This window comes from Falco rusticolus, chromosome Z (genome assembly GCF_015220075.1).
Source record: "Falco rusticolus isolate bFalRus1 chromosome Z, bFalRus1.pri, whole genome shotgun sequence".
NCBI lineage: Eukaryota > Metazoa > Chordata > Aves > Falconiformes > Falconidae > Falco > Falco rusticolus.
The window spans coordinates 55,074,111-55,096,408 of NC_051210.1; the positions used below are offsets into that span (position 1 = coordinate 55,074,111).

Genomic DNA, 22,298 nt, shown 5'->3' on the forward strand with positions numbered 1-22,298 from the left:
CAAGAAACCTTGATCCGTTTTCGGCACTGGTAACAGTATGCTGGAGAGGGTTTTTATTCTGATTTGATTCTGCTTCTCATTCCAAATTCTGCTAAATCCCATTGTATGTGTTCTTCCCCGATACCAGAATTAACCTAATCAGTAGGACTTTCCCATTCAAAAAACAAAACAACCACCCCTCCTTGACCACAATGTGCCGCTGATGACAGTTTATTCTAAGCAATTTTATAAGCAGAACTGTTCTGTTAAGAATCACTGTGCATACAGACATTTTCCACGGGCACACTGTGCATAAAATCTGCTGCTGCTTTCATTTTCAGGATTTAGGGCAGACATAGTAGGTCTGTACGTATTTAGTAACTAGTAGTTAATAAATCAGACATACTTTCAGAGGTCTAACTGGGAGTGGTATAAAGAAATTCCTGCCTCAAGCTGTTCTCTCTTTGCCGCTGGATGTTACCTTTCCCCTCAATGGAGCCATACTAATAGATGGTGTCCTGGGACATTACTGGTTTAGCCACCTTTGTTCAAACTGCTGCTAAAATAGGTCTCCACTGCTAGAGACATTCGTTGGTTAGAAAGTCCTGACAGCTTGCTGTAAGCACGAGTGCTCAGATCCTTTATCTTCTTTCATGAAGTATTACTGGTAGAAGCATATTTACAATACTTGAATTTCTAAAGCACAGTTTAAGAGGACTACTGGTAGTGTTATTGTGACCAGGAATATCAGAATACCCTATACTATGCACTTCAGAAGAAGGATTCATAACTGGTCCTTTGCAGAAGCTATAATACGAGGTTGTGTTGTCTTCCACTGATAGTGAAAGAGTGCAGAAAGAGCTAAAAACGCTGCTGTAACAGCATATTGATTGAAGTTAGGGACACAAAGAATTGTGTAGTTGCAAACACAGTCACTGAATTAACTGGCCCGTGTGAGTGACAAGGTGACTTTTGCTCAGAATACTAGCAATTACTTAATCTTTTTTTTTTTTTCCTGGTTTTCAACACTTTCTGATGCCTAAGAAAATTTTAGACTCCCCTTCTTCCTCCAGTTTCACCCAAGAAAGCCAAACAGACAAAATCAAGAGGTGCCGTAAGTAAAATAGCAAGGAAATGGGACAGCCCTATTTGGGCTGGAAAGCTGGAATTTCTTTCTCAAAAGCTATAGATGTTGGAAGGCCCACATTCACCAAAAGGGAGACTTGGAGTTAAAGTAGCATGGCATGGTCCCCAGGCTCTTGATAGAGCTTTTCACTAGCTTCAGGGTCACAGAAGAATGACTTCTATCTGGGATCCATCAGTGACCCTCATGGTATGAAAAGTCGTTTCAGCTTGACAGCATGACGTAGCAAATAGGAAAGCTGTCATTTTGATGTTGCTCAGCTGTTGGAATAATGCTCCCACCTAACACATGGTTCTCATCTCTGCATGGAAGAGATGTCCCCAAATGCTGCTTTTTTACAGCTCAGAGAGAGCTGCCTGAATGCTTTCTCTCATATTTGTTAGGTGCAGCTGTCTCCTTGCTATGGGGTCAAGGCAGACTTCTCTGAAAGGACTTTGAGAGCGTGTGAGTATTATGGTCACAGATGTGACACACAATAGCTTTTGCAACGAACTTGCCCTCAAAGCTTTCAGCGATGCATCTTTTCCACAGGAAGGAAGCAATGAATAGGTCTGAAGTTACTTTGGCTGTATGTGTGAAATACAAAAATGTTTTATCCATCAATATAAATAATCATTCCTGTGGACTTCAGATAGAGGGTCCATTTTGTGTATCTTTGGAAAGCATGATCCTTCTATCTGTACACTTTACCTCCATCTGCTTATTTTGGCCAATCCAACTCCATGCTTCTATTACAACAACTGCGTAACATGTAGACAAGAAAATGTCTTGCAGGATGTTTCTGCTGACAGAATTGCCATAATATCTAACAATATCTATGCTGAAAAATGTACCACAATTAAGCTTTTTTATCCTTTTCCTAATAAAGGAAATTTAATTGATTTAAAATTCCTTAATGTTTGGGTGGAACTTTCTATTTAAAAAATAATAAAAAAAAAGTGGTCAAGTAGCTAATTCGTTATAGACAAAGCTTATTGTGATGTCTGGAAGAGAAAGAACTTTCCTCATTTAAAATCACCAAATCCTATACCTTTAAACCTACTAAGCAGGATCAAAACTGTAGTTGCTCTCTACTTTAAAAGCAACAGAGCTCTGCAGACACAGCAGCCCAAGTAGAAAAGACTGTGGTGTTTTTTGTAATCAGCAATTCATGCAGCTGGCAAATGGATAGAGTATTTCTGTGAAATGAATGCTGGTTGATCTGTTCTAACCTTCAATGTCAAAGAAGAAGCTTAATAATATTTAATAGAATATATTGTTGCACCACTCAAATTTGGTTCAGTTTTCTAAGTACAAAATACTTGCTTTATAGCAAGAGATACTGAAAACTTAGTAAGTGAAGAATTAGTTCATAGCATTAATTTCATACCTTCTGATATTGCTGCCTTTGTTGATAGCCAATGGAAGACAAAACTGGAGTAAAAATTGTTTTCCTGTTACTTCTGCAGATTAATTTTGAAACAAAAGTGGTGCATTCTACACAAGAAAGCATTCACAGTGAGGAAGCAATTTCAGGTTTCCAGTCAAATTTTGGTGGAATTCACAGTATCGGGAATATTGTAATAGACAGTTTGAGCAATAACCCTTGAAATTATTTCCCCAGATTCTTGAATAATACCATACTTTAAAGAGACTGATGGAAATCTGGATAGGAAAATGATCAGAAAGTACAAAAGCAGAACATAAATAGTTATTTAAAAGTTTTTTCTTTGTTGATTCATGTAACAATTTAAGACGTGCATTAAAGGCTAAAAGGAATAGTCAGAATGCCTTGTCTTCTGTAGTCCCAGCTCACACTAGCTGTTATCATTCAAACGGTTAGAAATACAGGTATTTATTTTTCTTCACATACATTACCTTGTTGGACTTGATATTAGAATTACTCTGCAACCCCACTACATCACACTGTTGCTGCCGAACAGTACTGTGCTGGAGCCAAAGCCGTGCAGCGGTTCAGTTGTTTAGTGGTGGTGCCTGAAGCTAATAAAGCCAGTTGAATTAGAGGTGGTAAAAGCAGCAATAACTGTTGCCTGAACGGGCCTCTTCTGTGGGACACAGTTTACCTCTTACAGATGTGAGCTGTACCAATTCTACTGAGGTCTCGGTGGTCAGCGGCACACTTCTACTGAAGTGAGGCAGCCATCCAGTAAAGATACTGGTATAAAAAAAGATACTCTCTTTTCTCCTTGTATATGCAAAAAAAAAAAATTTACTCCTCCAAACTACCTTTGCACCTTCTTTTTCAGAGCATTATGAACAGCAGCAACTGCCTGTTGCTTCATTTTATTACTGGCATGTTATCAGACTTTAACATCTAGGAAGAAGCAAAATCTATCTGCATGACACTTTCCTGCTTATCCACTGTCTACAGCTCTTAAGCCTGGCATTTGCGCTGTATCTTAGCTACCTATAGATATTTTCTTCTGGGCTCAGACAACACAGTTTTGCCTTACTTGTATGTGTTCAAACTTTCACTGCGATGATGAATTCGACAGCCCAGAAATCCCCATTCCTTGGCCTGGAGGTTAGTTAAACAGGTGTGGAGCTGGCTTTAGGTATATGCAATCCAGTCAAGTGCCAAAGCACGTGGCTGCAGTAAGCTACACACAAACACCTGATGGCGTATGCAGACTGCCTTACTCCTTTTTCATACAGGGGTAAATAACATCAAATCCCTTCACAGAAGAATCAAAAGGTGATACGTCAGTTTTCCTTCTCAGAAGGGGTAATTAAGTCCAGGCAGAAAACTGTGCTATTGCAGTGGCAGAATTGTCTTTATAGACAAACCATCCCAGTCATTAGTGCAAACACGGGTTCAGCAGCGTGTGTGCCACCTCAGTACGCTCTGTGGCTTAAGTGGCTCAGAGGAACAAGTCTCTGTGCTGTTGGGGGAGTATGTCTTTGTTAAGACAACCGTCCTTTTAACACAGGATAGCTACATTCCCCCCCTTTCCACCCCGTTAGAGAGGATACCGATTCACCATTTGGGCCCAGAGAACGTTACAGAGACACACATATTACAAAAGTACTTCTGAAATATTCATTAATTAAGCTTCACGCTGTCTCTTGGACACAAAGACATACAAATAAAAGTAACTGGTGGGTTGTTTTTCTTGCCTTTTCCCAGGACTGGGAGTGGAGGGTGGAAGCAGAAAAAAACAACCAACCAAATAAATAACACACACACACACACACCCCCGAAACGAAACAAACCAAACATAAAAAAACCCAACACCCCCCCCCCCCGCCCACGCCCCGGGACAGCTTCCATAGCACGGTAGCGACACCTGCTGCGTAATGCCACAGTTACACCCTTGTGCTCCTGGAAAATAAGGCGGGGGCGGGAGCCACCGGGGAAGGCCAAGCCGACCGCTCGGGGCTTAGCGAACCTGCTCCTCAAACCAGCGCCACTTCACCATCCCGATGCCAACACGAGAGCCTCCCGCCGGCACAGGCGCCCGGCCTGTCCCCGCCAGCTGTGCCTGGCTCCCGGGCTCTCCGCCAGCCGCCGCCCGCCCCAGCGGCTGTCACCGCCTCCCCCCCACGCGGGCCCCGCTGCCTTCCCAGCGCGGCACCGGTGGGGGCAGCGACGGAGACGGCGGAGGGTGCTCGGCCCCGGGGCCGCGCCAGGGCCGCCGCCAGGGAGGCGCCGCTGCGGCCGGGCGGTGTCGCTGCTGGCCGCCGTCAGCGCCGCCCGCCCCGCTTAACGCGCCCGGGCGCGGTTCGGTGGCTGGGCAGCTGTGGAGGTGGCGGTGAGGTGCGGATGCCCCGGCAGGCGTCTGAGGCGTGGAGGCGGTCTGACGGCGAAGCCTCGTCAGCGGGTCCCCCTCCCTCGGCCGCAGCCGCCTTCCCCCGGGCTTTCAGGAGGCGGCGGCAGCGGCAGCAGCGCCGCCGGAGCCCGGCTCCTCGGGGGGCAGCCGCCGCTGGCAGGGCGGGCGGCGGGATCATGGCCGCTCAGCCCCCGCACACACAGCGGCTGCTGCTGCGGTGCAGCGTGAAGCTGCTGCTCGCCAGGGAGGAGCTGCCGGCGGGGCTGCAGCTCGCCGGCCCGAGCCAGAGCGCCCTGCAGCTGGAGGTGCAGCCGGGAGAGGAGGACGCGGACGTCACGGTGACAGACGGTTAAGTACCGAGCCCCGCCGCGCCGCTGCCGGCCGCCCCCCGCCGCCTCCTCCGCGCGGGGGACACCGACCTCGCCGCCCGGCGCGGCCTCCGCAGGGAGCCGGGCGCTGGTCCGCCGTGACTGGGGGAAGAGGCCCCGTGGCCCGCCGGGCTGTCGGCGCCGACAGTCGCCGCGGCGCGTTGGGCTGCCGCCGCTTTACCGGCGCTCTCGCGGCCAGGTGCCGGTAGCGGCCGTTAACGGCCGGGGGGCGGCGGCGCCGCCGCGTCTCCCCAGCGTGGGTCCGAGGGGACTCGCACCTGCCGCGGTGGTCAGCTCGGCTGCTGGGGCAGGGGGCGGCTCTGGGCGCTTTCCCCGGGCTCCGGGGTGGGCCGCGGACCGGAGCAGCCACGCGGTTGCGGTGGGAAGGCGGCTCGAACTGCGGCGGGGGCCGGTCTCGCCTGCGGGGCCCGCGGGGCGCTGCCCACCCGCGCGTTTCCCTTCTGCCCTCACAGCGCGGCGGTGGCGACCAGCCCCTCAGCAGCGGGGATGCCTTGCGGCGGAGAGGGACCGACTGGCAAACTGCGTCGGTTTTCCTCTGTTTTCGAGCGTTGTGAACTCAAAAATTCAGGCAGGGGTGGTCAGAGGAGGTCTGGCACCCTTACTTGAAGGGCAAGGTCTTGATTTCCTCCTACGGAGCCGGATGGAAGAGGCAGAATAACCGAGCGGGAAGGGGAGGGAGGTGAGGAAGCCGCCCTGTGGCATGTGTGCCGCCGCCGGGCAGAGCCGGAGCAGCCCTGACCCGCGGCACGTAGGCCTGGAGGAATTCCTGCGGGATCAGCTGCTTGTATATGGGCTGGCTTAAGATGCACAGGTGATGTCTGCGTGCACACACTTCCCTGACTTTCTCAAAAGCAGTCATTTTTTTTTTTTTTTCTCAGATTTCCATTTTACAACAAAACACACTTCTTGATTCTGGGTGGCAGGAAGACTGGGGAAAAACCTGAAATTGCTGTGTGTGTAGAAAGTGGTGACTCTCGGTGAGGTGGGGAGATACAAGACCAATCCTGAGCAGGTCTAGACACAGCATGCCAGTTGCAGCTTTGATTTTTTCAAAAGTGCTCTCAGTAACTTCTGAAAGGATTGGTGGAATAGATGTATTACAGTTGTGTTGGGTTTTTTGGTCAGCAGTGTAAATAAATCAGTTCTTAATGCCAGTTGATACTGGATATATGCTTATGCTATCAGTTGCTTAACGTGTCACTTAAGGAAAGCATGAGTTATAAAAACTGACCACTAATTACAGCTGAGACATGCTTCTATCTTGCATTGCATTAATTTGAAGATTGGTCAGTAGTCACTGTTCTCTTGGGTCTTTTGTTTCATACATGCTCATTCTTGCATGCATGTGAATGAAGGACTTGCTGAAAGCAGAGTGAAATTCAAAGTTAACAGGTTTTGAGTTGGTTTTTTTTATTGGAAGGGATCACATGGGACAAAACTGAAAACTCTGAAGGTAAAGAGGGGATATGTTGGGTTTCTTGGTTTTTTTCTTTTTTTATGCCCAACAACAGTGGAGTGTAGTTGACTAAAAACTTCTTTGGTAAGTTTTGGATGAGGGTGCATCATTTGGCATCACTGTAGTAGTCTTGCTAAGAGAGGGGAACTTTGCAAACCTGTTTTGAGGTGCAAGCTGTCTTTCATCTTTTTCCTTTCATATGAAGATGTTCAAGCTGTGCCCCCTCAGACCCTACGCATAACACAAATCTTTTTTAGTGGTATCTGGGAGTTAAGTAACTTGATGCTTGAATAATTTTTGTATAAGGTGAGAAGTCTGCAAACAGCTAGATGACACCCTATTTCTACTACTGCCAATGTAGTCTGTTTTTCTAGTATTACTATCTGCTCATTAGAATGATCTTACTATTACTTGTGTTGTCTCACCTAGGATGGACAATTTTGCTGTGAAAGAAAAACTTTTAAAAATCTTGAATAAATTGGTCATACTGTGGTGCCTTTTGGTAAGATACAGGTTAAGCAATAATAATAAAAGAAATTGGCATAATTTGAAAAGTTCACTTCTCTTTTTTTTTTTTTTTTGTCTCCATACTTCTCACTGAAGTGATAAAATTTACTTTTATTTTCAAACTCTACCTGAATGTCTACCAAAGCTATGTATTGAGTATGTTTAGGAAAAAAAAATTGCTTGTAGTTACTGTGATACTTAAAACACATCTTGAAGGGTAGTTGCTGGCTTTTTAATGATTATTTAAAAAAAAACAAACAAACAAACAAACAAAAAAACCCCCAAACAACAGCAGCAAAACAAACAACCAGTTCCAGTTTAGGATACCATCTACTTTCTTACTGGTAAGAAAATATTTGTCAGGAAATATTTTTGTGAATAATGAAGCATGCACTTTTAATGTGTATTTTGAAGTGATAAAATACCCCTGGTCAAACTGGTCAAAAATTATTCTGACTGCAGATCTGTGATTAGACTGTCCATCAGGACTGCATTCTTACCCTTCTAATAGCATTCAGTTTACCTGTGGTTTTTATAGTTTGCCTATCACCACTGTATTTGTCTGAACCTGTTCTTTTATTGTCTGTCATGTAATAATGCTACTTGACTATAAAGCTAAGTAAGAATGCAGACTACATTGCATAGCATAATGTATAGTATATTGATGCTGCTCAGAATGATTTTAAAGGCAAATGTGAGCGGCCTCTACTGTGGTTCATCAGCTGCTGGAGTTCGCAGTCCTTACTGGTAGTGCCAGTAAGAATTCCACCAGCTCAAGCCTTAACATTTCCCTTTCATGTAGATGAACATTGGGGCCATACAGTGGCTAAAGTGAATGGATAACAATACAACCTTTGTTCCCCAGAAAGAAGTCTGAAGTAGTAGAATTCCTCCACAGGTGGAACAACCGGTTGTGATCCTGAAAGATGCAGAAGCTGACAGATGAATACAAGACGTTAAAACAAGGAAGAATGATTATGCTTTACCAGGCAATGGATCTGTTGCACCTGTGGGACAGAAGAAAGCAAGAATCTCCACAATGCAGTATTAATATATGTAGAATGGGCAGAAACAGTGGACTTCTAAAGCACAGATGCCAAAGGCAGCAGGTGAGTATACTTCCGAGTGGTGAGCTGGAGCTACAACCAATTGAGAGAAGATTCCATCAGGGAGACTGGCTTCTGATGATCTGTGAACCCAGGGAGAGCTGGAGAGTGATGCCACTTATGGAGCAAAGGTGTTGTCAATAAGATAGCTGATCACCTGGTCCTACTGATTTGCTGTTGATTTGGAAATGAAGATGTAGTCTGTAAAACTACTCCTGAAAGGTAACCCACTGCTGCTGAGAGAACTCTGAACTTGGGTCAAAATATTTTTGAGGATGCTGAACAGAAGAAGAAATCCTGTTGACTGATACAGTGCATTGCTTTGGGAGGATGGGATATTAAAAACATAATTTATAGCTGGTTTACAGAATGATCATAACATAATTGCAGTTCTGGTATAAATAGTGAGAACTTCTAAGAAGAAAGTAGAAAACTGGTGTCCAGGAAGTGTTACCAGCAGATCAAGAGAAAATCCAGGGCTGCCACCTGTTTGGATCAAAAGAAGCTTAAGAGCAGATGACCAAGTGTTGTAAGATGCAAGTGTAGCTGTGTGGCTTCTTTACAGCTGGGAGACATTTTGGGTATCCTTTCCTGTGGTAACTGGTGTGTAAACAGGTGGTGATAAACTGAGGCCAGGGAAGTGCTAATTGAAGGCTTCAAAATTTTACAGTGGAGGTTTCTCCTAGCCACAGCAGCTCTGCTTTAATTCTGTTACATTCTTGTTTAGTTGCTTTAAAGAGCTATAGCTACTGTTTCTCTGAAGTACTTTTTTCTCCACTTCATGTGACAGCTCTTTAGACAATTAAAAGAAGCTTCCTTGAATACTTTCAAAAACATACTGTAAAATCCTTGGAATCTTGTATTGATTTTTGTTCCTTCTGTTGATGTATTACTGTACTTTTTGTCCCTTACAAGTATCAAGAATATAAACACAGACAGGATTTAAGCTTCCAAACAACAAAACACATCCGGCTACCCCTTACCTAACAGAAGTAGATACCACTGTGCTTGGCCATTGTGCTTTTTAATATGAAAAAAGGTTTAGAGTTATTCAAGCTGAGTACAGGAACCTGTCACCTAGCAGCTGCAGCATCCATGTATTTCTGCATTAAAGAAATGTGGTATTTAATATGGCTTCTACAGGAGCACATATTGTACCAGCTCTTCACTCATTAATTTGTTTTGCCTGAGATCACTAGGAAAACAAAACCCCTTGATACCTGTTTAGGAAAGGGTTATTGGCTGTCTGTCATAGTTTGGAGTTAGTGAGGGAGAGGGAGGACTATTTTTTTCCAATTCCATGGGTACTTCAACAAAATTCAACAGCAGCCTAGCAAATAATGTAATTTTTCTTTCTAGTTAGCAGAATAAACTTAAAGATACCTAAGTAGGCTGCTTTGCAAACCGACTTTTTGGTTGGTTGGTTGGTTTTGGTTTTTTTATTCAGATGACCTGCACAGGAGCTAGATGAAGCTGGAAGAGTAGTACTTTTTTTTTTGTTTTGAAAAATACGCAAACATTCTTTTTTGAAATTCTGGTTTGTTTTTTTTCCTTTACCTTCCATGTTCTAGTATCTACAATAAGCTTGTTGATCGTAAATGACAGACATAAAACTTGTGAGGCTGGCAGATAATTTTTTGTCTGCTCACAGCTGAAGAAGATTAGGAAGTCTGTAATAAATGTGTGTTTTGTTCTTTATGTGTTAGGTGAGGAAAAAAAGAAAAACCTGGGTGTTACATATACAGGAAAGACTCCTGGGTAAATGCTATGCTTTTAGATTGTTGTTACTTTGTCTTCCACTTATGCTTAATATTTTTTTTAATACTGTTCAAATATTGGAGATCAGAAAGTATGAGTTTCTGTGGATGGCCATGATTTTTGGAAAAATTAGTGCAATAAGTGAAAGCCCTAAGGAAAGTCTGTTGTGTTTTACCACATTTTTACATGGTTACTTGTGTTTATTTAAGATCCTTCACATCTTCCTTAAGAGTTGCCTCCCCTGAGTTCCAACTTTTAAACTCCAGGAGAAATGATACCAGTTTTTTGACCAAGTTACTAATAATGTTACATTTTTTTGTTTGAATGTAACCTGCTTTTCAGGAGGCAGTTCTGTGCCCCTGGAAGTAGATGGAAAATTCATATTGACTTCAGATGTGCTGATCGTGTCCCAAGTGTGGCAGAAGATAAACTGCAGACAAGCTGGATGGTCAGTAAGCAGTATTGACTCTCACAGGATATGATAGCTGTAGAGAAGCCCTGCTGCCTTTTGTGTTAAGTACTGCGATTATAGGCCATATATTTAGCTTTTTTAAAATTACATAAAAGGGAAGCTATGCAGCATTGTTGGACTTGAGGACAATGTGTTCTATTTGTGCTCCAGAACAAGGGTGCTAATTAAAACTTTACAGCTCGTAAAAGTCATCACTGCTAGTCCAGTTCCACCAACTCAGTGGTAACAAAACATTCATGGTAGTGAGCTTCAGACACTTAAGCTGGACTGGGTACGAACCACTAACCACAAGAGATGAACTCCACATGCTTTTACTTGGCCCTTGCTTAATTCTCCCACACGCTGTACCATGCAATTAAATATATTGCAGAATTTTTTTCCTGTCCCATACTGAGACCAGTTTTAAATCCTAACACATTAGGGAATTTTAAAAGTACAATAAATCATAGAATGGGTTTGGGTTGGAAGGAATTTTTAAATGTCACATAGTCCACCTCACCCTGTGTCACAGTCCACTCAGTGCATTCGTGATAGTTCGTTTACTATGATCTCAAAGCGCAAAAATAAAGGTGACCACGCCAAGGGGTTATGCTTCAATCAAACAGCACAACTTTATTGTTTGCCTATAAAGCAGCGTGTGATAGGTAAAATGACAGAAACTGAAGAAAAAATAAAAGGAAAGAGGATTATAGCTACCACCATGGGTCCATGGTGTCCCTATAGTCCCAGGTCCAGGCAGCGTCCCGCCGGTCCTTCTGATCGTTGTGATCCTTGGTGGAGAAGATCTCCTAAGTTTGGTTGCCAAGGAGCCATCTTTTAAGGCAAGCAACACACCTTGCCCCTTCTCTGGCCCATGGATTGTTGCCAGTCTCTGCCTTCTTGAGCAAGGTTACCACATATGTCCAAAGAGGAGTGCTCGAGGTGTGGTTTGCCTTAGAGGCAGGTAGCTTTAGACCAGGAGGTGTGGTTTTGTTTTATAATGATATTATAATGAAGAAAGTTCACCTGAAGTTCAAGTTTTTGGGTTTATTGTTATGACAACGGTTGTGATCCATCTTCTGGACAGCTGTTATGCAGCCTTACCGTAGTTGTTCCTTCCAGTGCCAGGTATCGGGGAGCGGCATAGTATTCCTTGTACCATGCAGTTCTCCTTCCCAGGGTCTCTGGGTCTCAGTGTCCACGAGGACCACATTCCACCTCCAGGACTCCGTTAGCAATGTTGAGACAATATCATTCTCTTTAGACCGACTCTTACACCCTGCAAAGAGTTTACTCACTGTAATTCAAAAGTATCAGGTTTGGATATGGTGGAAAATTATTAATATTACAAATGCTTATGTTCTGATACTGTTCATCAGCATGTATTACACAGATAGTACTAGCATCAGCAGCCTCAGTGTGCTGTTGAGGGCAATCACTGCCAATAGTTCTAAAGTAATTTGCCATGTCCTTTTCCACTGTGAAAAACTGTTTTCCTAGTGGGGAAAAATCAGTTGGTAGGGGAGGTCTGAGCAGACAACATAGTTAAAAATTTATGCATGTAATTCATGTAACCTCTGCATGCAGGTGACATGGAGGCTTTGCTATCCTTTCCGACTTCCTACATCTTTAGAGCAGCACAAAGGATTTCAGGGGGGCATAAACACAGCACTTCGGTTCTGAAGGGAAGTCGCAGATCATGCAGCTCTTGAAGCAGAATAGGTTGTGTGAATGAATAGTAATGTGTTTGAAGGTGGTATGGTTAGAAGCGGTAATCCTGAAATTTTCTGTTAATTGTTTCATATCATAATACTAACTGTTCCAGTGCTGAGTAGATAAACTCTTAAACTTCGGTTTCACAAGGGTCTGTCTTCTATCTCAAGTGCTAGGTTTTTTTCTTCCATGCAGAAGTTTTGCAGTATGTGAGTAGTTTGCTAATCAGTCTTGGCCCTTTTTTTACCCTGTGTCATGGTGTAACCCCGGCTGGAAACTCACACCTCCACTTGCTTACTCCTCCCTGCTGGGGTGGGGGAGAGAATTAGAAAAGTGAGAAAACTCGTAGGTTGACATAAAGACAGTTTAATGGGTAAAGCAAAAACTGCGTGTACAAGCAAAGAAAACCAAGGAAATAATTCTCTACTTCCCATCAGCAGGCAGGTATTCAGCCATCCCCAGGAAAGCAGGGCTCGATCGTCCGTGATGATTACCTGGAAAGACATGACATCACTCTGAACATCCCCCCCCCCTCCCCCCCGCCCCCCTTGCCCTTAGCTTTATATGCTGAGCATGACGTTCCATGGTATGGAATATCCCTTTGGCTAGTTCAGGTCAGCTGTCCTGGCCATGCTCCCTCCCAATTTCTTGTGCATCTGCTCACTGGCAGAGCAGGGGAAACTGAAAAGTCTTTGACTTAGAGTAAGCACTACTTAGCAACAACAAAAACATCAGTGTGTGTTATCAACATTATTGTCATACTAAATCAAAAAAACCAGCACTGTACCAGCTACTAAGAAAAATAATTAACTCTATCCCAGCCAAAGTGGGACACCCTAGAAGAGCAAGCAAGTAAAGGTAGAAGTGCAAGTTTTGCAGTAGGTACATGCTTCACCTTTACTGTTCGGTAATTAGCATTCATTTTTTATATTTATATAATACAGATGTGTAAATATACATACACACACATATGTGTGTTCATATAGGTAGGTACATTAACTTATATATAGAGATAATAAATTAAGACTGAATCAAGAATTTCAATAGCTAACCTGAAAGAGATACACTGCATACTGGCTAGGTTGGTTTGGTTGTGGTGTTGGTGCTTTAGGGGATTGGTTGATTGGTTGGGGTTTCTTCTGCTTTCTTTTATCCTGTAAAACTCTCCTTATGCTCTTACGTTGTACCATCACATTGTATGCACTGCGCAACAACTGTGGTCCTCTGTGGATGCAAGTATGGGATTGGAGAGACCTAGATTAAGTTCGGTGTTCTCCCATGAGGTGTCTGCATCAATAGTATAGCTAACCTTTCTGTAAATGCAGTGATACCATATCTTGACCCATCAGCCATATGGTAGAGCTAAGTGTTTTAAGGTTGTGAGCTGCTTGGAGACTTACAGATGGATTGAAGTAGCTTTATAGTGACTGGAGCTGGTACTGAAAGCATTAGAGCTGAGTTTAGAGTAAATAGTGTTGCCTATAATGCCTTCTGCTGAGAAGCCACTGTGTATTCAACCACCCTGACATCTGCTGGAAAAGTAGCATGGTGAGCTGTAAGCAATTCAGAAGACACCTGGAATGCAATGAGGATAAGTCCTTAAACCAGGTAACAGACAGCCTTACCAGAGGGAACGCGTTACTGGACCTGTTGGTCACCAACGCAAAGTAAGCTAATGGGTGATGTCAGGATCGGAGGCAGCCTGGGCTGCAGTGTTCATGCACTGGTGGAGTTTGCGGTCCTGAGGGATATAGGTAGGGTGAAGAGTAAAGTCAGGACACTGAATTCTAGGGAAGAACACTTGCAGCTATTGAAGGAGTTAGTCAGTAGGACCCCTTGGGAAACTGCCCTCGGGGACAAAGGAGCAGAACAAAGCAAGCACATCTTTCAGGCTGCTCTCCACAGAGAGCAAGAGCTCTCAGTTCCCAGGTGTAAGAAGTCTGGGAAGGAAGGCAAGACACTGGCATGGACCAGTTGAGACCTGCTGGTCAACCTGAAGGGCAAGAAGGAAATGCACAGGCAGTGGAAGCAGGGACAAGTATCCTGGGGGAACACAGGGATGCAGCCTGGTTGTGCAGGGATGGGGTCAGGAATGCCAAGCCATGGCTGGAGCTGAACTCGGCAACAGAAGAGCTTCTATAGGTATGCCAGCCAGAACAGGAGAATCAAAGAAAGCGTACCCCACCAACGAACAGGACCGGCAAACTGGTAGCAACAGACGAGGAGAAGGCTGAGGTACTCCACAACTTTTTTGCCTCAGGCCTCACTGGCAACCTCTCTTCTCATACCTGTCAAGTGGACCGCAAAGCAGGGCCTGGGGGAACAAAGTTCTTCCCACTGTAGGAGAAGATCAGTTTCCAGACCACCTGAGGAACCCAAACATACCAAGTCTATGGGATGAGATGCATCCCGGAGTCCTGAACAAGCTGGCTGATGTACTTGCCAAGCAGTCTCCAGGATATTGGAATAAGTCAGGTGAAGGCCGCGGTGACTAGAAAAAGGGAAACATTGCACCCATTTTTAAAAAGGATGGAAAGGAGGACCCTGGGAACCACTGACCCGTCAGCCTCACCTCTGTGCCTGGGAAGGTCATGGAACAGATCCTCCTAAAGCTATGATAAGGCACAGGGAGGGCAGGGAGGTCATTTGCGACAGCCAGCATGGCTTCACTGACGACGAGTCCTCCCTGACCAACCTAGTGGTCTTTTATGATGGAGTGATTCCATCAGTGGACGAGAGAAGAGCTACGATGTCATCTATCTCAACTTCTGTAAGGCCTTTGACATAGACCCCCACAACCTCCTTCCTTCTAAATTGGAGAGAGATGGATTTGATGGATGGACTGTGGATAGGGAATCAGCTGGATGGGCACATCCAGAAGGTAGCAGTCAATGGCTCAACGTCTGGATGGAGACCAGTGATGAGTTGTGTCCCTCGGAGGTCCGTACTGGGACCAGTTTTGTTTAATAATTTCATCAGTGACATAGATGGTGGGATCGAGTGCACCCTCAGCAAAATTGCAGATGACAGCAAGCTGAGTGGTGCAGTTGGCCTGCCTGAGGTAAAGGGTGTCATTGCGAGGGACCTGGACAAACTTGAGAAGTGGGCCCATGTGAAACTCATGAGGTTCAGCAAGGCCACGTGCAAGGTCCTGCACCTGGGCTGAGGCAGCCTCCAGTATCAATAAGGCTGGGGGATGAAGGGGTTGGCTGCAGCCCTGCAGAGGACTTGCTGGTACTGGTGGATGAAGAGCTGGACTTGAGCCAGCCATGAGTACTCATAGCCCAGAAACTCAACAGTATCCTGGGCCGCATCAAAAGAAGCGTGGCCAGCAGGTCGACGGAGATGATTCTGCCCCTCTACTCTGCTCTGGTGAGACCCCACCTCGAGTACTTCTCCACCTTGGGGTCCTCAGCACAGGAAAGACATGGACCTGTTGGAGCAAGTCCAGAGAAGGGCCACAGAAGTGGTCAGAGGGATGGAATACCTCTCCTATGAGGAAATGCTGAGAGAGCTGGCGTTGTTCAGCCTGTGGAAGGGAGGGCTCCAGGGAGACCTTTTGCAGCCTTTCAGTACTTAAAGGGGGCTTATAAGAAAATTGGGGACAGACATTTTAGTAGGGCCTGTTGTGACAGGACAAAGGGTAATAGTTTTAAACTAAAGGAGGCTAGATTCAGACTAGATAGAATGAAGACATTTTTTACAATGAGGGTGGTGAAACACTGCAGGGGGTTGGCCAGAGAGGTTGTAGATCCAGATCCCTGGAAACATTTAAGGTCAGGCTGGACAGGGCTCTCAGCAACCTGATCTAGCTGAAGATGTCCTTGCCTGTTGCAGAGGTGTTGGACTAGATGATCTTTAAAGGTTCCTTCCAACCCAAAGCATTCTGTTATTTAATGATTTGTCTGGGTTTATCATCTTTTCCCTGTGTTTGCCCTCTGAACCACTTCCTTCTCTTGTGCTATGTTTAACTTGAAGTTTTAAGGTACAGTTTAATGGCTCTTACGGTATTACTGCTGACACAGCTTTCTAGGAAGAACTTCAGACAGCTTACTTTGGCTGGTTTGCAAATGTTTTAAAGATTTCTTGAGTTTAAACTTTGAATAAGGGCCTTCAAGAAAGAGTCTAAAATTTCTCAAGCCTAAATAAGTGCTAGTAAAATGAAACTGCTGGAAATTGCCTTTTCACAGCCTAAGTTAAGAATCCTAAATGAACCAGAAGACATTAAATGCCTTGCTGAATAATGATACTTTTGGATTTTGTTACTTCCACTGCAGCCTGATCTGAACTAAATTAGGGCTTTGACCATCCCGTGCTTATGTCAAGAAGAGATAGTGTGGATGGAAATAGGTGTAATGGAAAAGTAGGCCTTAACTTTCTAGCTTGGCAACATAAATTAATGAAAATATTAAGGTTGTGTCTCTTTGCTTTTCAATATTTGCAGTGATGCCCAGATACTTCTAATAAAAGTAGTTGTTTCTTAAGGATTTCCTGGCCTAACTAGAACATAATGATGCATGAGAGAAGAAAAGAATCATCTTTGGTTTTTTAGATCACAAAGCTAGGGAAGAGGATACTACCTGGAAGATTTTAAATCTAGAAGTCTCCACAGTAAATATTTAAATTGAGTTAGGATATGTTTTTTGTTGAAGGAGGAGAAATTCTGAAAGGGTTTTACTTTTCTGGGTTTGTTTGGGGGGAGAAAAGGGAGGTTATTCAGGTTTGTAGGGGTGTGGTATTATTTTGCCAGATTACCTAAATCACATGCACAGAGAAAATAAGTGGATAGATACAAGAAAGTTTTATTTGAAGGCCACTGATACTAGTGGAAAGGTTCTTACTGACTTCATGGCAGTCTGGATCAGCTCCTGCCTGTGTCTTTTCTCCAGCCAAAGGCAAATAAAGGCATCAATGTGTTGTAAAGGCAACAAAATGGCAACCAAAACCTGGCATCACAGATGTTTTCATAGCTGGCAGAAGTTGTACTCAGCAATGCATTTAGTGCAGTGGACTTGGGTTTGGTGGTTCAAGAGACAAAAACACATACTGTTTTGTTCTGTGTGCTACAGACGACTGATTTTTTTAATACATGGAAGAATTTCTACATAGTAGTAGTATCATAATCCTACTGTCACAGGACACTTGCACATGTTTGTGTTAGCATAATAAAGAGTCCCATTGCTAGCTCGGTTGGGTTTATGATCTTTTCTAATTTTATCTTGAATTTTCTGTGGTGAATTTTAATTTATTTAATCTGCTGAGGAAACGAAAGCTGTATGTAAATATATTTGAATTTTGAGGTAAGTAAATGTAAGCGTAAATAATTTTCTCCTTTCAGTAATCTTACATGCTATCTATAAATTAATTAAGGTCTTGGCATCTGAAAATCTTGACAATCTTTCATCTCTTTATGTTTAGCTATATAATTTTGAGTGCATCAGGCACAAATCCTTACCCTGCAAAAATGTGTACTAGTAATTTTGCCTCTGGGATTTATTGCCATTGACTTCAGCTGGCAGTGTTCCTGTAAGTAGCATGGGTGGCATTAACGTCTGCATGTGTCCATAGGATCAGGTTCTTTTTATCCAGAAAAAAAATTGCAACTGTTTAATAATAGACATCTGGAAAGCAAACCATCTGCACTGAGGTCATGATAGCTTGATCATTTCAGTGCCAGCTACTTGTATGCCAGGTTCTTCTGGCAGCTAAAAAGTGTGCACTAGAGAGAGGCCTTCCATTCATTTCACACTGTTACACGTACAGAACGCTTCAAGTATGTCCCGGACCATACAGTGGCTCCCAAAACTGTAGCAGAAATGTTGTATTAGGTACTTAGTTTTTGTAAAAGCAGATCTGCTTATTTGATTTCCAAAGTAGCATGATATAAAATGAGTGCAAGGCAGTGTTGGTGCAGAGAGAGTGATAGTAGGTTCAGACATACGCAGGGGATATGTAATGGAAAGGCATTCAAATTCTTTGTTCGAATTTGGAATTCTTCAATCATTATCATTAGTTACTATGTTCTGGTTTTAATCCTTTGGCACTCTACTATTCACAGTGGCTGTGCATTTCTGAGTAGAAACAAAGTAAGGCTCTGTTGTCTGGTGTCATGGTTTGATTCCAGTTGGCAACCAAGCACCATGCGGCCGCTTGCTCACCCCCCACCCAGAGGGATGGGGAGGAGGATTGGAAAAGAATGTAAAACTCTATAAAGTTGAGATAAGAACAATTGAATAGGTAAAGCAAAAGCTACACACGCAAGCAAAGCAAAGTAAGGAATTCACTCACCACTTCCCATGGGCAGGCAGGTGTTCGGCCATCCCCAGGAAAGCCGGGCTCCATCACACATGACAGTTGCTTGAGAAGACAAACACCATAATACCAAATGTCCCCACCTTCCTTCTTCTTCCCCCAGTTTATATACTCAGCATGATGTCCCATGGTATGGAATACATCTTTGGCTAGTTCAGGTCACCTGTCCTGGCTGTGTCCCCTCCCAGTTTCCCATGCCCCTCCAGCCCTCTGGCTGGCAGGTCCCAAGGAACTGAAAAGTCCTTGATTTGGTATAAACATCACCCAGCAACAACTGAAAACATCAGTGTGCTGTCAACATTGCTCTCACATTAGAACCAAAACACAGCACTGTACTAAGAAGAAAATTAATTCTATCCTAGCTGAAACCAGGACATCCAGTTAAATGTTTGGTAAATAACATATTAAAAATATTTGTGAAGAAAAAAAAGCATGGCTGAAGTGGGAAGACTACTTCAAATATATTGGGTGTAATTATAATAGGAAGCAGGAGGAGATGGCTGAAAATTACAGGCTATGTGGCTAACTAGAGGGTACTGAGGTAAGGCAGCAAAGGTTAGTGATGACTAAAGATATGTCTGTATCTTTTGTTTCTTTCTTCCCTGCTCCCTCTCACCACTGCTTAAAAAGGTAAAATATATCTGACTTATTGATTAAAATGTAACAAATCTTATATATATACTGGTCAGTGACTATAATTTCTTAATTTCCCTATTTTAAAATTTTCACTCATAAACAGAAGGCTAGTTTCTTTAGATAACCATGGAAAAATTCTTAATTTACTGCTCTCCTTTTCTTTGTTATTATTAAAAGATTAAGTTTTCAGGAAATAAACTTTATTTTTTGAATTTACATTTGATGACGCTTTGCATTAGGTGCTAAATATTAAGATACTAGATTTAACGTTAGTTTCACCCTCAGTGCAAAATGAAAGAGCTTGTATCTCAAAGTGATGGAGATTAATTGCTGCCTGCATTTTTTGCTGTGCTGCACCCCCCAATTCTTAAAAAAATACTGCTGCTGAGTATGTTGGATTTTTCAATCCAGAAGATCCTATGCTTTTCAATCTGATGATTTTTGGGGGTTTTTTGTTGTTATAATTTAAATACAAGTGATCAAAAGTCGTGTATCATTACAAATCTTCCTTGATAGTTTTGTGGTACTTTATTGTTTTAACATCTTATTTGTGTAAAGCTACAGTTGAAATGCTGCTGTCAGAAATGTATGGGCATAAATTAGCAAAAATAAAGTAAAAGTAAATATATCTTGTAATTAGAAAAGGAGTTGGAAAGTGAGAATACAAGTATGGCCTTTTCTTTCTGCAAATCCAGTAACTTTACACCAGGCCTTTCCTCTCCAAGATGTTTCTGTGTAAAGAAGGAGGTGCACTGGCTCATTAAATGTCAAGCTGAGTAGACACCAGCAGTGTGAAATCGATTTACAGCTAGCAGTATGAGGTATTATGAAATGCTATTCTTGATTTTCTTATTCTAAATCCTTTAGAAGATAAAGAAGTAGCTTATACAGTGCCATGGTATTTGTATCCTATCTTAATTGAAAGCCCGGTGCTTTATTGTTGCAGTGCCTTTAAACTCCAGTGATTTACCACAGTAGTCTGAGATTAATACTTGTTGATTTGAAGTTAATGCAACTGTGCCTGTTTATAGTAGAGAATAAATGCTTTAATACTTTTAGAGATACTAGTATATAATTGAGAAATAAATTTCTCAGACTTAAACACTGCTTGTTTCATATCTGTCTAGATAAATACTGTTTTTTTAAATCTTTTTTTCTCTAAAGTTTGCTGTAGCACGATTAAAGTAGGTATCCTATTCTGTGCCTCAAATCACACTCGCATGGTGGTTATTTTGGATTATTTGCCTGATTCTGACTGCCTTACAAGCTACATCCAAGACAGTTGGTATACTGAGAGGACAGTTGTCCTAAATCGTCACCATTGTGGATCCATGTCACAGAGATTCTTTACGCCTCCTGGGTGCCAGTTTTAGTCATGTATGAGGCTTTAAACGGTGCAGTTAATACTTGGAGGAGGTATCACTAGTGAGGTTACAGGCAGAGGTGGGTGTATGCACAAGGTGGCTTGTGTATGAGAAAAATATTAGAGCCCATGATTGTAAGTGCCAACTTGTCCTCCTGTCTCAAGCTTTTTTTATAAGTCAAGTTGTGCTTTTGTAGCTTGGATGTGTCAGCTGCACCAATAATTAGAAGAGGTAACTTGTTTCCTGTTGTTACTGCAACATGACAATCTTCTTGAGGCTGACCGAGTACTCTTTCAAAATTGGCACTAATTGTTCTGTACCACCGCATTAATTTTACACAGCTTGGAGTTGGTGACTCTTGATCTCCTTGCCATTATATGTTTTATTTGTTAAGCTGCATAACTGCAGGTAAAGGCAGAGCTCTGTTTTGAGGATGACACACCAGCACTCTGACAGGTGCCTTCAAAGGTCAGGTTACTTATTCAGTCAAGGCTGCTGCCTGCAGATAACTTTCAGACTTGAGTCAGTGTCTTTGGAAGCTGTCTTTTGCTGTGCAAATGTACCAGCTTCAGTTAACTGTTAGTAAGGGATGTTTACATTGCACTTAGTTGTGTGCGCTAAACATTCTTTGTTGTGTTTGGTATTTTAAGGGGTGTTATGAATCAGCTGAAGGAACAGGCGGTGTGGAATAGTTAATTAGTAAGCAGGCTTATTTGAAGCCCACTGTTGGTGGGGCTGTATTTATTTTTGTATTTGCATCAGTAGCAAAATACAAGATGTTGATGGATGTGAATTGCTTGGATTTTTTGGGTTGGTTTTTTTTTTTTTTTTTTGCATTAGCCTTCTGCATGCAGTAGGTGCTGATCTGTGTTCAAAACAGGATACAGGTGTAGTGAACAAAAAAAACCAACCAAAAACCAAACAAACAAACCCTGAAAGGTATATAGGAGTAGATAACTGTGCCAGATTGTCTTTGTTCTAAAGGTGATTAGCAGTAATTATTAAATGAATACAAACATCTTCTTTCTCTTAACCACAAAGGCCAGGAAAATCTTTGTCATTGGGGAACTGGCAGGAAAGCATCAGTAACTTTTAAATCTTACATCCCCTGGAAGAGTTCTTATACTTATGAAAAGTCACTCTGTGAGGTGAATGCCTTTTCTGGTGATTAACTGTTTTAGCTAAGTAACAGTTAGTTTTGAGAACCGTGTACCTAAAAAACACTTTGATGATTTTAAAATATTTCTCAATAGTTCACCTAACACCTTAATCCAGGGAAAAAGCAGTACAAAATTAAGTGTTTAGTACTCAATTCTATAGATGGCATCAACGGGTGGGTACAGGTTATCTGCAAGGTAGATTTATTTTCCAAGTAAACTTAGCCAGTGCTTCGATATACTTCCAGCAAGAGGATAAGTGATTTTAATTTCAATTATCATTGAGCATGGAGCTGTGAAAGTGAAATTTAGAGGAGCATGTTCCTTTGTTTTCTTTTTATCTAGGTTCATCCAAGCCCCTCTGCCTCATTTCCAGGCTTTTTCATACTTCTTTTCAGACTCTCAATCACAAGGTTTTCTGCTAAGGAAAACCTTACCAAGTTCTCTTTTGAAGAGCAGCAAAGGAGGAAGACTTCGGTGCCTCTAAAAAGATGACGGCTAACTCTTTTTTTTGTTATTAATATGTGAATAAGGAAAATATTTTAAATAATCAGTT

At 42.9% G+C, this 22,298-nt stretch overlaps 1 protein-coding gene across 1 annotated transcript in view; it reads left to right on the forward strand.

Moving 5' to 3' along the window:
- Window positions 1-4,490: 4,490 nt before the first annotated feature.
- LOC119141630 (histone-arginine methyltransferase CARM1-like) overlaps window positions 4,491-22,298 on the forward strand; it is an 81,859-nt gene continuing 64,051 nt past the window's right edge. Inside the window, exon 1 of the mRNA XM_037374110.1 lies at window positions 4,491-5,241. Within this exon, the coding sequence (XP_037230007.1) occupies window positions 4,887-5,241 (355 nt within the window). The 5' untranslated portion in view covers window positions 4,491-4,886. The remainder of the gene's footprint in view (window positions 5,242-22,298) is intronic.